At 49.6% G+C, this 12,265-nt stretch overlaps 1 protein-coding gene across 1 annotated transcript in view; it reads right to left on the reverse strand.

The window, feature by feature from the left end:
• The window catches only part of WDR25 (WD repeat domain 25), a gene marked incomplete at its 5' end in the record, with an annotated part of 97,978 nt that overhangs the window by 31,211 nt on the left and 54,502 nt on the right, over positions 1–12,265 (reverse strand). Inside the window, one exon of the mRNA XM_082274998.1 lies at positions 8,050–8,180. Within this exon, the coding sequence (XP_082131124.1) occupies positions 8,050–8,180 (131 nt within the window). The remainder of the gene's footprint in view (positions 1–8,049; positions 8,181–12,265) is intronic.

Here is a 12,265-nt window from a genome sequence, read left to right on the forward strand (position 1 = left end):
CAGAACCTCAACAGCCTCACATGGGACCAGGTTCTTCAGACCCAACACCACAACAACGTTACAGGAAAAACGAGTCCTTCAAATCCAACTCCACAACAGCCTCACAAGACAACAGGTCCTTCAATCCCAACTCCACAACAGCCTCACAAGACACCCAGTTCTTCAAATCCAACTCCACAACAGCCTCACAGGACAACAGGTCCTCCAGTCCCAACTCCACAACAGCCTCACAGGTCAATGGGTCCTTTAGTCCCAACTCCACAATAGCCTCACAGGACAACAGGTCCTTCAATCCCAATACCACAGCAGCCTCACAGGACACCCAGTTCTTCAAATCCAACTCCACAATAGCCTTACAGGACAAAAGGTTCTCCAGTCCCAACTCCACAACAGCCTCACAGGTCAATGGGTCCTTTAGTCCCAACACCACAACAACGTTAAAGGAAAAACGGGTCCTTCAAATCCAACTCCACAACAGCCTCACAGGACAAGTCCTTCAATCCCAATACCACAGCAGCCTCACAGGACACCCAGTTCTTCAAATCCAACTCCACAAGACTCCAGTCCCAACTCCACAATAGCCTCATAGGACAACAGGTCCTTCAATCTCAATACCACAGCAGCCTCACAGGACACCAAGTCCTTCAAATCCAACTCCACAAGAGCCTCGCAGGTCAACAGGTCCTCCAGTCCCAACTCCACAACAGCCTTACAGGATAAGAGGTCTTTCAGATACAACATCACAACAAGTTCACAGGACAATAGATCCTTCAAACCCAAGACCATAACAGCCTCAGAGCACATGATCTCCAAAAATAATGTAACAGTGGTCGAAGTAAGCAAGTCTCCCTTTTATCTTTGAAGAGAAGGCTTCAAGCTGCAGCTTGAGGTTGAGTGGGCGTAAGAGGTTTGCCTGGGCTATGAATTATCGCCAGCGGACAGCTGAAGACTGGAAGTACATTTAATGGACCAATTAATAAAAATGTGAAATCTTTGGTTTATGACAAAGGGTTTGTGTCTCAATCCAAAAGGATGGATTCTGAGTGTGACACATCTGTAAACACAGGGGATGGACTTATATGATGGACTTGGGCTCTTTTGTTGGGTACAGAGCTGGCAGCGTGTACCAAGTGATTGACACCACTGAACTCATAAGTCTACCACAGCATTTTGGAGCGCCATGCAAAACCTCCATCCTTCGCCTAGTTGGTCTGGGGTTCATCCTACAGCAAGATGATAATCCGGAATCTACCTCTGGGATAATTCTTACCTCCAGACATAAATCCCATCAAGCTGGTGTGGGAGGAAATGGACAGAAGAGTGAGAGCAAAGAAACCTGCAAGAGAAACTTCGACAACAGAGGGGTGGAGCCTAGTGACTTCATCTGTGGGAACTTCTACAACAGAGGGGTGGAGCCTAGTGACTTCATCTGTGGGAACTTCTACAATAGAGGGGTGGAGCCTAGTGACTTCATCTGTGGGAACTTCTACAACAGAGGGGTGGAGCCTAGTGACTTCATTGCATAAACACCAGAAGTGACTGGAAGAAGGTTGTTAATGAGGTGATTCCCAGGCCTTTAGGGGGCAATGCTTTGGTATTTTGAGGTGAACATATTTCTGTACACTGGGTATACAGCGCACAGGTTAAGGGAGTGTAACTTTTGCAGTATGTTAGAGAAGTAGGGCCAAAGCTTTTTTGGCTGCACTTCAACAAGGTGCGGGAAACTTTCCTCTGAGATTTTGCTCCATAGTGACATGATAGCATCACGCGGTTGCTGCGGATTTGTCAGCTCCCGTTCCACCACATCCCAAAGGTGCTCTATTGGATGAGATGTGGTGAGTGTGGAGGCCATTGGAGGACAGTGACCTCATTGTCATGGTGAAGAAACCAGTGGTGAGATGATTGGAGCTTTGTGACATGCTGCATTATCCTGCTGGGAGGAGCCATCAGAAGATGGGAGGAGCCATCAGAAGATGGGGACACTGTAGTCATAAAGGGATGGACATGGTCAGCAACAATACTCAGGTAGGGGGTGGGGTTTATACCACTAAAGGGGCCCAAAGTGTGCCAAAACATCTCAATTTTAGATGGATCCGATAGCTGACCCCTCAGATTCAGTGATTTTTGATTGGGGTATGATAGTATAATCTTCTTTCTTCTTCTTTGAAACATAACAGACATATGGAGCTCCTCTCCACAGCGACCTTCACCTTTTAGACACTGGCAAAAAAACTGAGGTACTTCCTGTATGGGAGGGGTTATATAGGGGGTCATCAATTCTGATTGGTTTGCCAGTGTCCTTCACTTATAGGTGGCTATATAACCCAGATGTTATCATTTATGGCTCTGTGTCCCATGATGTACAAAAAGAAATAAGTATTTGACCCCCTTAGTAGTTGGTGGAGAAACCCTTGTTGGAAGCACAGAGGTCGGACGTTTCTTGTAGTTGGAAGCACAGAGGTCGGACGTTTCTTGTAGTTGGTGACCAGGTTTGCACACATCTCAGGAGGGATTTCGGTTCTCTCTTCTTTACAGATCTTCTCTAAATCCTTAATGTTTCTTGGCTGTGACTTGGTCCCTATATGTGGCAAAGTTGGCCTGTGCCTTTGGCAGAGAAACAGCCCCAAAGCATCATGTAGGGATGGTGACTGTAGGGATGGTGACTGTAGGGATGGAGTCCATAGGGTCATAGTCAGCATTTTTCTTCCTTCAAACACGTTGAGTTGAGTGGATGCCAAAGAGCTCAATTTTGGTCTCCTGACCACAGCACCTCCTCCCAATCCTTCTCTGAATCATTTAGATGTTCATTGGCATGACTGTACATGTGCCTTCCTGAGGAGGGGGACTCGTGTTTGGAGAAAGAAAAATGCTGACTATGACCCTAAGAATATCATCCCTACAGTGCCCATCCCTATAGTCACCGTCCCTACACTCACCTTCCCTACAGTCACCGTCCCTACAGTCACCATCCCTACAGTCACCATCCCTACAGTCACCTTCCCTACAGTCACCATCCCTACAGTCACCATCCCTACAGTCACCATCCCTACACTCACCTTCCCTACAGTCCCCATCCCTACACTCACCTTCCCTACAGTCACCGTCCCTACAGTCACCGCCCCTACAGTCAAGCACAGAGGTGGAAACGTGTTGCTCTGGGGCTGTTTCTCTGCTAAGGGTACAGACTGACTTTGCTGCATTGAGGGGCCAATGGGCTGAGCATGTATTGTAAAATCTTGGATGAGAACCTTCTTCCCTCAGCCAGAACACTGAAGATGGGTCATGGATGGGTCTTCCAGCATGACAATGACCCAAAACGTATCGCCAAGGCAACAAAGGAGTGGCTCAAGAAGAAGCACATTAAGGTCATGGAGTGGCCTAGTCAGTCTCCAGACCTTCATCCTATAGAAAATTTATGGAGGGAGCTGAAACTTCGAGTTGCCAAGCGACAGTCAAGAAATCTTAAGGATTTAGAGAAGATCTGTAAAGAAGACTGGAGCAAAATCCCTCCTGAATGTGTGCAAACCTGGTCACCAACTACAAGAAACGTCTGACCTCTGTGCTTCCAACTACAAGAAACGTCTGACCTCTGTGCTTCCATCTACAAGAAACGTCTGACCTCTGTGCTTCCATCTACAAGAAACGTCTGACCTCTGTGCTTCCATCTACAAGAAACGTCTGACCTCTGTGCTTCCAACTACAAGAAACGTCTGACCTCTGTGCTTCCATCTACAAGAAACGTCTGACCTCTGTGCTTCCATCTACAAGAAACGTCTGACCTCTGTGCTTCCATCTACAAGAAACGTCTGACCTCTGTGCTTCCATCTACAAGAAACGTCTGACCTCTGTGCTTCCCAACTACAAGAAACGTCTGACCTCTGTGCTTCCATCTACAAGAAACGTCTGACCTCTGTGCTTCCATCTACAAGAAACGTCTGACCTCTGTGCTTCCATCTACAAGAAACGTCTGACCTCTGTGCTTCCATCTACAAGAAACGTCTGACCTCTGTGCTTCCAACTACAAGAAACGTCTGACCTCTGTGCTTCCAACTACAAGAAACGTCTGACCTCTGTGCTTCCATCTACAAGAAACGTCTGACCTCTGTGCTTCCAACAAGGGTTTCTCCACCAACTACTAAGGGGATCAAATACTTATTTTACTCACTGAACTGCAACTCCATTTATAACATTTGTATCATTTTTGGTTGATATTCTGTCTTTATCATATAAAATACACCGATAATAAAAATTACACACCCGCCATTTATCTGTAATCTGCAGGGATCAAATCATTATTTCCCCCCATATATATATATACTGTATATATATATATACATATATATATATATAAACTGTGGCAAACCCAGCCACTGTATATTGTCCTTCGTGTATGCATTATGTGTATGGCATGTGTATACCTTTAAGAACCAAGCGTTTGTAGTGTGGAGAGAGTGAGAACTCTTTCACTTGGGACTATCATATGTCTGAGCAGTGTCCCTCAGTAGATGGGTGGGGGTTTGTTATTGTTACATACCTGCCTCCTATTGTCCTATTGGTTGTCTGGCAGACTAAGGTTATTATGGGATGTTCAGCTCTGTGTGTGGAATGTCTCAAAGAGGGAGGAGTTTTGGCTGAGTGTAGATCCCTGTGTTTTTCAATAAACAAGGCAGTCTAGTTTTGACCTCCAAGCTATGTGTCGTCTGGTTATTGGAGGGTTGGGAATATTATACGCTACCAGGATTATTGTATGCTGTGTCTGACTACCAGTGGAGATATCGTGGATCGTACTGCTACTCCGCTACAATTGGTGGCAAGCGACGGGATCTTTATCCACACAGCAAAGCAGCGTTCGGCAGTATTCATGCGAACAAAGAGAAAAGAAACCATTCAGATGAAACCGGAGTTCGGAAGTACGTAAAACTACACGAAAGGCTGGTGAAGGGGAACGGATTAGACACGGCTAAAGCGGCAGACATTGAAAGCATTGCTGGAGGCAAGAGGCAAGATAGCCAGCAACAAAAACAAGGCGACACCGAACGAAGAACTCATGGAAAAAGACAGAGCAAACCCTGCAGCGGGCCCACAGGAGGCAGAACGCAGCGAATTTGACAAGGAGCTACAGAGCAGACTTGCCTACTACCCAGAGCCCCACTCAAGAGAAATACTGGACCGGCTGATGGCGGACGTACAGGAATACCAGGTGGTCAAACACCAAGCAAGTCAGCGAGCCGGGGAGAGAGCTCCAACGCCTGTACACATTACCCAGGGGAAGCCCAAAATACTGTACCAGGCATTTAAAAACTTCATGGACACAGAGGGAGAAATAGATGGGTATTTGCAAGACTTGGAGAGGCTGTGCCAGTTACATAACATTGACCCAGAGGATCAGGTACAGATATTGGCTGGGAAATTGTCTGGCCGGGCGGCCGATGCGTATCGGGCAGTCCCTAATGCCGACATCCGGGACTACCAGAAAGTTAAGCAGGCGATTTTGACCAGGTATGCCATCACCTCCGAGGCATACCGACTCCAATTCCGGGATCTTAAAAAGCAGGACCAAGATTCCCACACTGAGTTTGCCCATCTTTTGCACAGGGCGGCCACCGGATGGTTAGATGCAGCACAAGCCACTTCACGAGAGGATGTCTTACAATTATTATTGTTGGAGCAGTTTTTCCAGAGACTACCTCAAGAAATGCAGCTCTGGGTAAGGGACCGTAAACCTCGCACCCTTCCAGAGGCTGCCAAATTAGCAGATGAGCACCAAGACACTAGACGGGAACAACGACCACCGCCTAGGGTAGTTGCCCAGCAACCCTATCACCGACCAGCAGTCACCAAACCAGCACACCCGCGTTCAGGAGGAGGTAACAGTCAGTACCCCAGGAACCAACCAGGAGCCCATACCCGGTGCCATCTCTGCAACGAAATGGGGCACATACAGAAAGACTGTCCCCGGAATCGGCCTCGTCAGCCCTGGCCGAATCAGGGCTACACACCAGCACCTCGAGCCGCGGTACACTGTTACCAAGCAGCCCCTGCATTACAACCCTCCACAGCAATCCAAATGGAGGAAACCCTGGGCACCCTACACGAGGTTAACTCCATCCAAGCGGCATCGGACAATCGACAAAAGCACCGACAAGCTGTTCACCTGGAGGGGAGACAACTAGAAGGGTTACGTGACTTTGGGGCTACCATCACATTGGTCCGGAATCACCTTATTGCATCCAGACAACTCACTGGGGATTCTGTAGCTGTGCGAGTAGCAGGGGGAGCCATTTTCAAAGTTCCCACTGCGAAAGTACACCTGAATTGGGGAGCTGGGTCAGGGAATGTGGAGGTGGGCATGATGCAGGATTTACCCGCAGACGTTATTTTGGGCAACGACCTGGGGGAGCTGACTTCAGCTTTTGTTCCCCAATCTACCATCCACGAAGCTTATTCGGTTGTTACCTGGCAGCAGGCTCGCACCACAGGATCACTGCTACCACAGACGGGGCGAAACTCCTCCAAACACCAGACACCCAGATACTCGTCCTGCAGTGGGGTACAGTGCCACAGGTGCAAGCAGTTTGGGCACTATCGACGAGACTGTACCCAGAGCAGGAACCAAGCTGTGTGGATCCGACCAGGGTCACCCCCTTCAGCACGGACAACGGTCCCCTACTATCCCACAGAGGTTTCCCCAGTCGTACCCAGGCTCAAACACACCGAGGAGCAATGGGGTACCCTTCATGAAGCTGACCCGGTGCAAGCCGCTACGGAGAATCAACAGCATCATCTACAATCGGTCCAGTTAAATGGAATGCCCGCTCAAGGTCTCCGAGACACGGGAGCCACTCTCACCTTGGTCAAGCGACACCTGGTCCCCGATGCCGCCCGTACCGGAGAGGCTCAGCAGTGGTACGGATGGCAGGGGGAGCAGTACACCGACTACCCACTGCGAGGGTCCACTTGAATTGGGGTGCCGGGTCAGGTCTGATTGATGTGGGGCTGATATGGGAGCTCCCCACCGACATCTTACTGGGGAACAATCTAGGCCAGTTGCCCTCAGCGATCCTGCCAGTCCAGATCCCCGGCCAATATCCCAGAGACCTACTGGCCTTCTGAGGTCCAGACGCTTCCATGTTTGGATTGAGAACAGTATTGAGCCCGGTTGTTGCACTGGAGTTTGGTGGTACAACCTTATGACTTTACTATTCACTACCGCCCCGGAAAACAGAATGGCAATGCTGACGGGTTATCGCGACAAACTGAACTGGAAAAATGATCTGTGAGTACTCCCCGGACATCCCCAAGCCGATCCGTTATGGATCAGACTGTGTATGCCGGCTTAGTTCTGGGGGAGCATTGTGGCAAACCCAGCCACTGTATATTGTCCTTCGTGTATGCATTATGTGTATGGCATGTGTATACCTTTAAGAACCAAGCGTTTGTAGTGTGGAGAGAGTGAGAACTCTTTCACTTGGGACTATCATATGTCTGAGCAGTGTCCCTCAGTAGATGGGTGGGGGTTTGTTATTGTTACATACCTGCCTCCTATTGTCCTATTGGTTGTCTGGCAGACTAAGGTTATTATGGGATGTTCAGCTCTGTGTGTGGAATGTCTCAAAGAGGGAGGAGTTTTGGCTGAGTGTAGATCCCTGTGTTTTTCAATAAACAAGGCAGTCTAGTTTTGACCTCCAAGCCATGTGTCTGCTGGTTATTAGAGGGTTGGAAATATTATACGCTACCAGGATTATTATATGCTGTGCCTGACTACCAGTGGAGCTATCGTGGATCATACTGCTACTCCGCTACATACACACACACTGTATATACTCACACACACTGTATATACTCACACACACACTGTATATACTCACACACACTGTATATACTCACACACACTCTGTATATACTCACATACACACTGTATATACTCACACACACACTGTATATACTCACACACACTCTGTATATACTCACACACACTCTATATACTCACACACACTGTATATACTCACACACACACTGTATATACTCTATATACTCACACACGCCTACCTTGTTCATCCTGGCATCCCACGCCTTTACGGTAGGTGAGAACCCGCCACAAATGAAAAGATTGGGGTCGATTGGGTGAAATTTGATTGCGCCAATCTTCCATTCATTGTTTGCCCTCAGAAGGTTTTTTCCTAAACAAAAGGAAACAATCGGCTGATAAGTATCAGTAAAAATAGGCAGAAATTAGCGATGGCCCCGCCCCCGTAATCATCACATGGGTAGAATGGGACGCGTGGAAATTAGGGGTCCCGTGAAATAATCAGAAATTGTAATTATTCTCCTTTCTAACACACAACATGAAACGTGAAAGAACTCATTTTAATTTCCCCACGGAAAATAACATTGAGATATTAAGAGGGGGGGAGGGGAGGGAGGTGGTTACCATGGGGATGCGGTTTGAGATGTAATTATCTATGGAATTATTACCAGCAGTTAGACACAAAATTTTATTAACAAAATCTTTGGCAAAACTCTGACAGCTGGGAGAAAAAAAAAAAAAACACGTTTCTGCGTAAAACGATCGGCGCGCCAATGATCGGCCCGCAGTAATTTTATCACAGCTTACACTGAAAGTGACGAATTCCCGTCTCATTGCATTTATTAACCGCTTCCTGAGAGGGCGGAGCAACCAGCTTCACAGTGTGGGCGTGTCTGTGGGATGGATGGATGGATCAGGTGTATGTGAACCCGCTCTGTATTAAGCTTCCTTCACAGTGCGGGCGTGTCTGTGGGATGGATGGATGGATCAGGGGTATGTGAACCCGCTCTGTATTAAGCTTCCTTCACAGTGCGGGCGTGTCTGTGGGATGGATGGATGGATGGATCAGGTGTATGTGAACCCGCTCTGTCTTAGGCTTCCTTCACAGTGCGGGCGTGTCTGTGGGATGGATGGATGGATCAGGGGTATGTGAACCCGCTCTGTATTAAGCTTCCTTCACAGTGCGGGCGTGTCTGTGGGATGGATGGATGGATGGATCAGGTGTATGTGAACCCGCTCTGTATTAGGCTTCCTTCACAGTGCGGGCGTGTCTGTGGGATGGATGGATGGATCAGGGGTATGTGAACCCGCTCTGTATTAGGCTTCCTTCACAGTGTGGGCGTGTCTGTGGGATGGATGGATGGATCAGGTGTATGTGAACCCGCTCTGTATTAGGCTTCCTTCACAGTGTGGGCGTGTCTGTGGGATGGATGGATGGATCAGGGGTATGTGAACCCGCTCTGTATTAAGCTTCCTTCACAGTGCGGGCGTGTCTGTGGGATGGATGGATGGATGGATCAGGTGTATGTGAACCCGCTCTGTATTAGGCTTCCTTCACAGTGCGGGCGTGTCTGTGGGATGGATGGATGGATCAGGGGTATGTGAACCCGCTCTGTATTAAGCTTCCTTCACAGTGCGGGCGTGTCTGTGGGATGGATGGATGGATGGATCAGGTGTATGTGAACCCGCTCTGTATTAGGCTTCCTTCACAGTGCGGGCGTGTCTGTGGGATGGATGGATGGATCAGGTGTATGTGAACCCGCTCTGTATTAGGCTTCCTTCACAGTGTGGGCGTGTCTGTGGGATGGATGGATGGATCAGGGGTATGTGAACACGCTCTGTATTAGGCTTCCTTCACAGTGTGGGCGTGTCTGTGGGATGGATGGATGGATCAGGTGATTGTGAACCCGCTCTGTCTTAGGCTGCCTTTACGCTTGGACACCAAAGTCACATGACAAGTCGCTGCCCATTCTTTTCAATGGCACCCATTTAAATCAGTGCGAATTAAAGACGCAGCGACTTTGAAAAGGATGCCATGGTGTGGAGGGTGCCATGGTGTGGAGGATGCCGTGGTGTGGAGGATGCCATGGTGTGGAGGGTGCCGTGGTGTGGAGGATGCCATGGTGTGGAGGGTGCCATGGTGTGGAGGATGCCATGGTGTGGAGGATGCCGTGGTGTGGAGGGTGCCATGGTGTGGAGGATGCCGTGGTGTGGAGGGTGCCATGGTGTGGAGGATGCCATGGTGTGGAGGATGCCATGGTGTGGAGGATGCCATGGTGTGGAGGATGCCGTGGTGTGGAGGATGCCATGGTGTGGAGGATGCCATGGTGTGGAGGGTGCCGTGGTGTGGAGGATGCCATGGTGTGGAGGATGCCGTGGTGTGGAGGGTGCCATGGTGTGGAGGGTGCCATGGTGTGGAGGATGCCATGGTGTGGAGGGTGCCATGGTGTGGAGGATGCCATGGTGTGGAGGATGCCATGGTGTGGAGGGTGCCATGGTGTGGAGGATGCCGTGGTGTGGAGGGTGCCGTGGTGTGGTATCTTCTAAAAGTGATTCTTTATTACACACGATGCCTCTATCCCGGAAGACGCGGCTTGTAGAGAAACACGTATGACGGGGAGCAACACATGAAGTCATCACGCATGCTGGCGTGGGACCCTGGGGTGCCTCCACTTTGTCCTGTCATTTGCTTCTGCTGATCTTAGAAGTTTTCTCCATTTTAAGAAGCTCTTTTAGAAAATACCGCACTATGGCTTCTTCTTCTGTTTTTGAATCCTTGAAGTGGTCATGTGATCTCTATGCAGGAGGAACATCCTGGGCTCTAAAGGGCGGGGTTGGAGGTGGAGACTCCATAGCCCAGCCCCTGTCATTCAAGCGGTGCAATGTTGGGTGGGTGTGGGGGGGGGGGCGTGTCAGCAGCAGTCTGATGACAGGCATACAGGTACACTATGTGTGTGCACAGCATCCTGGAGCTCCCAAGTAAGCAAAGCCACACTGACCACGCCGGGCAGATCTGCTTCCAGGAATATGGTGGTCAGAAAAAAAGAGGATGAAAGGGACTGTCAGTATCACCAGGTGTGTGGAAGGATGGATGGATCTATGGATAAATAGATCAGTGGTCAGAACCTGTGTGTCAAACACAAGGGCCCCCTGGTCTAATTCCAGCCCTCCAGGCCATTTAATGTGGCCCTTTGCACCCAGGGCTTTTTTTCAGCCAGAGCCCAGAACGTGATTGAACTCCATTCCGCCCCCGCCGGCTCCTGCCCTCCGCTCCCCACTGTCACTGATATTCCTCTCAGCGCCTCTCACACATCTCTGCCTGCTCTGCGCTCACAGTGGAGACAAGGGAGATGCATTGTAGGACGGGGGCGGGGCATCACATGGTAAGCTGCACTGTGACCCGGTGCACAGAGGATGACCAATGATCTCCCTGAAAGTGAGAGAGGAGGAGCCACCGACACTGTGATACTAGAGAGGGGCTGGGTAGGTGAGATGCGAGGACGCTTTGAGTGTTGGAGAGATGAGGGCTGTGGAGGGCGATGTGTGCAGAGGTGGGGGGTGGGGGAGAGTGGTGCAGAGGTCAGAGCCAAGGAGGGCAGGAAGGGAGATGTGGACAGCCTGTGAAAGAGGGGAACCCTGAATTCTGTGCATAGAGCACCCCTAAACCCTGCACTCTGTGCACTGCGTACCCCTAAACCCTTCATTCTGTGCATAGAGCACCCCTAAACCCTGCACTATGTGCACTGCGTACCCCTAAACCCTGCATTCTGTGCACAGAGCACCCCTAAACCCTGCACTATGTGCAGAGCGCACCCCCTAAACCCTGCACTATGTGCACAGCGCATGGAGAGGGTATATGGAGGGGGTATATGGAGGGGGTATATGGAGAGGGTATATATAGAGGGAGTATATGGAGGGGGTATATGGAGAGAGGGTATATGGAGAGGGTATATGGAGAGGGTATATGGAGAGAGGGTATACGGAGGAGTATATAGAGGGGGTATATGGAGAGGGTATATATGGAGGGAGTATACGGAGGAGTATATAGAGGGGGTATATGGAGAGGGTATATATGGAGGGAGTATACGGAGGAGTATATAGAGGGGGTATATGGAGAGGGTATATATGGAGGGAGTATACGGAGGAGTATATAGAGGGGGTATATGGAGAGGGTATATATGGAGGAGTATATGGAGGGGGTATATGGAGGAGTATATAGAGGGAGTATATGGAGGGGGTATATGGAGAGAGGGTATATGGAGGAGTATATAGAGGGGGTATATGGAGAGGGTATATGGAGGGAGTATATGGAGGGGGTATACGGAGGAGTATATAGAGGGGGTATATAGAGGGGGTATATGGAGAGGGTACATGGAGAGGGTATATGGAGGGAGTATATGGAGGGGGTATATGGAGGGGGTATACGGAGGAGTATATAGAGGGGGTATATAGAGGGGG

Source organism: Pelophylax lessonae (genome assembly GCF_965119305.1).
Source record: "Pelophylax lessonae genome assembly, chromosome: 13".
Lineage (NCBI taxonomy): Eukaryota > Metazoa > Chordata > Amphibia > Anura > Ranidae > Pelophylax > Pelophylax lessonae.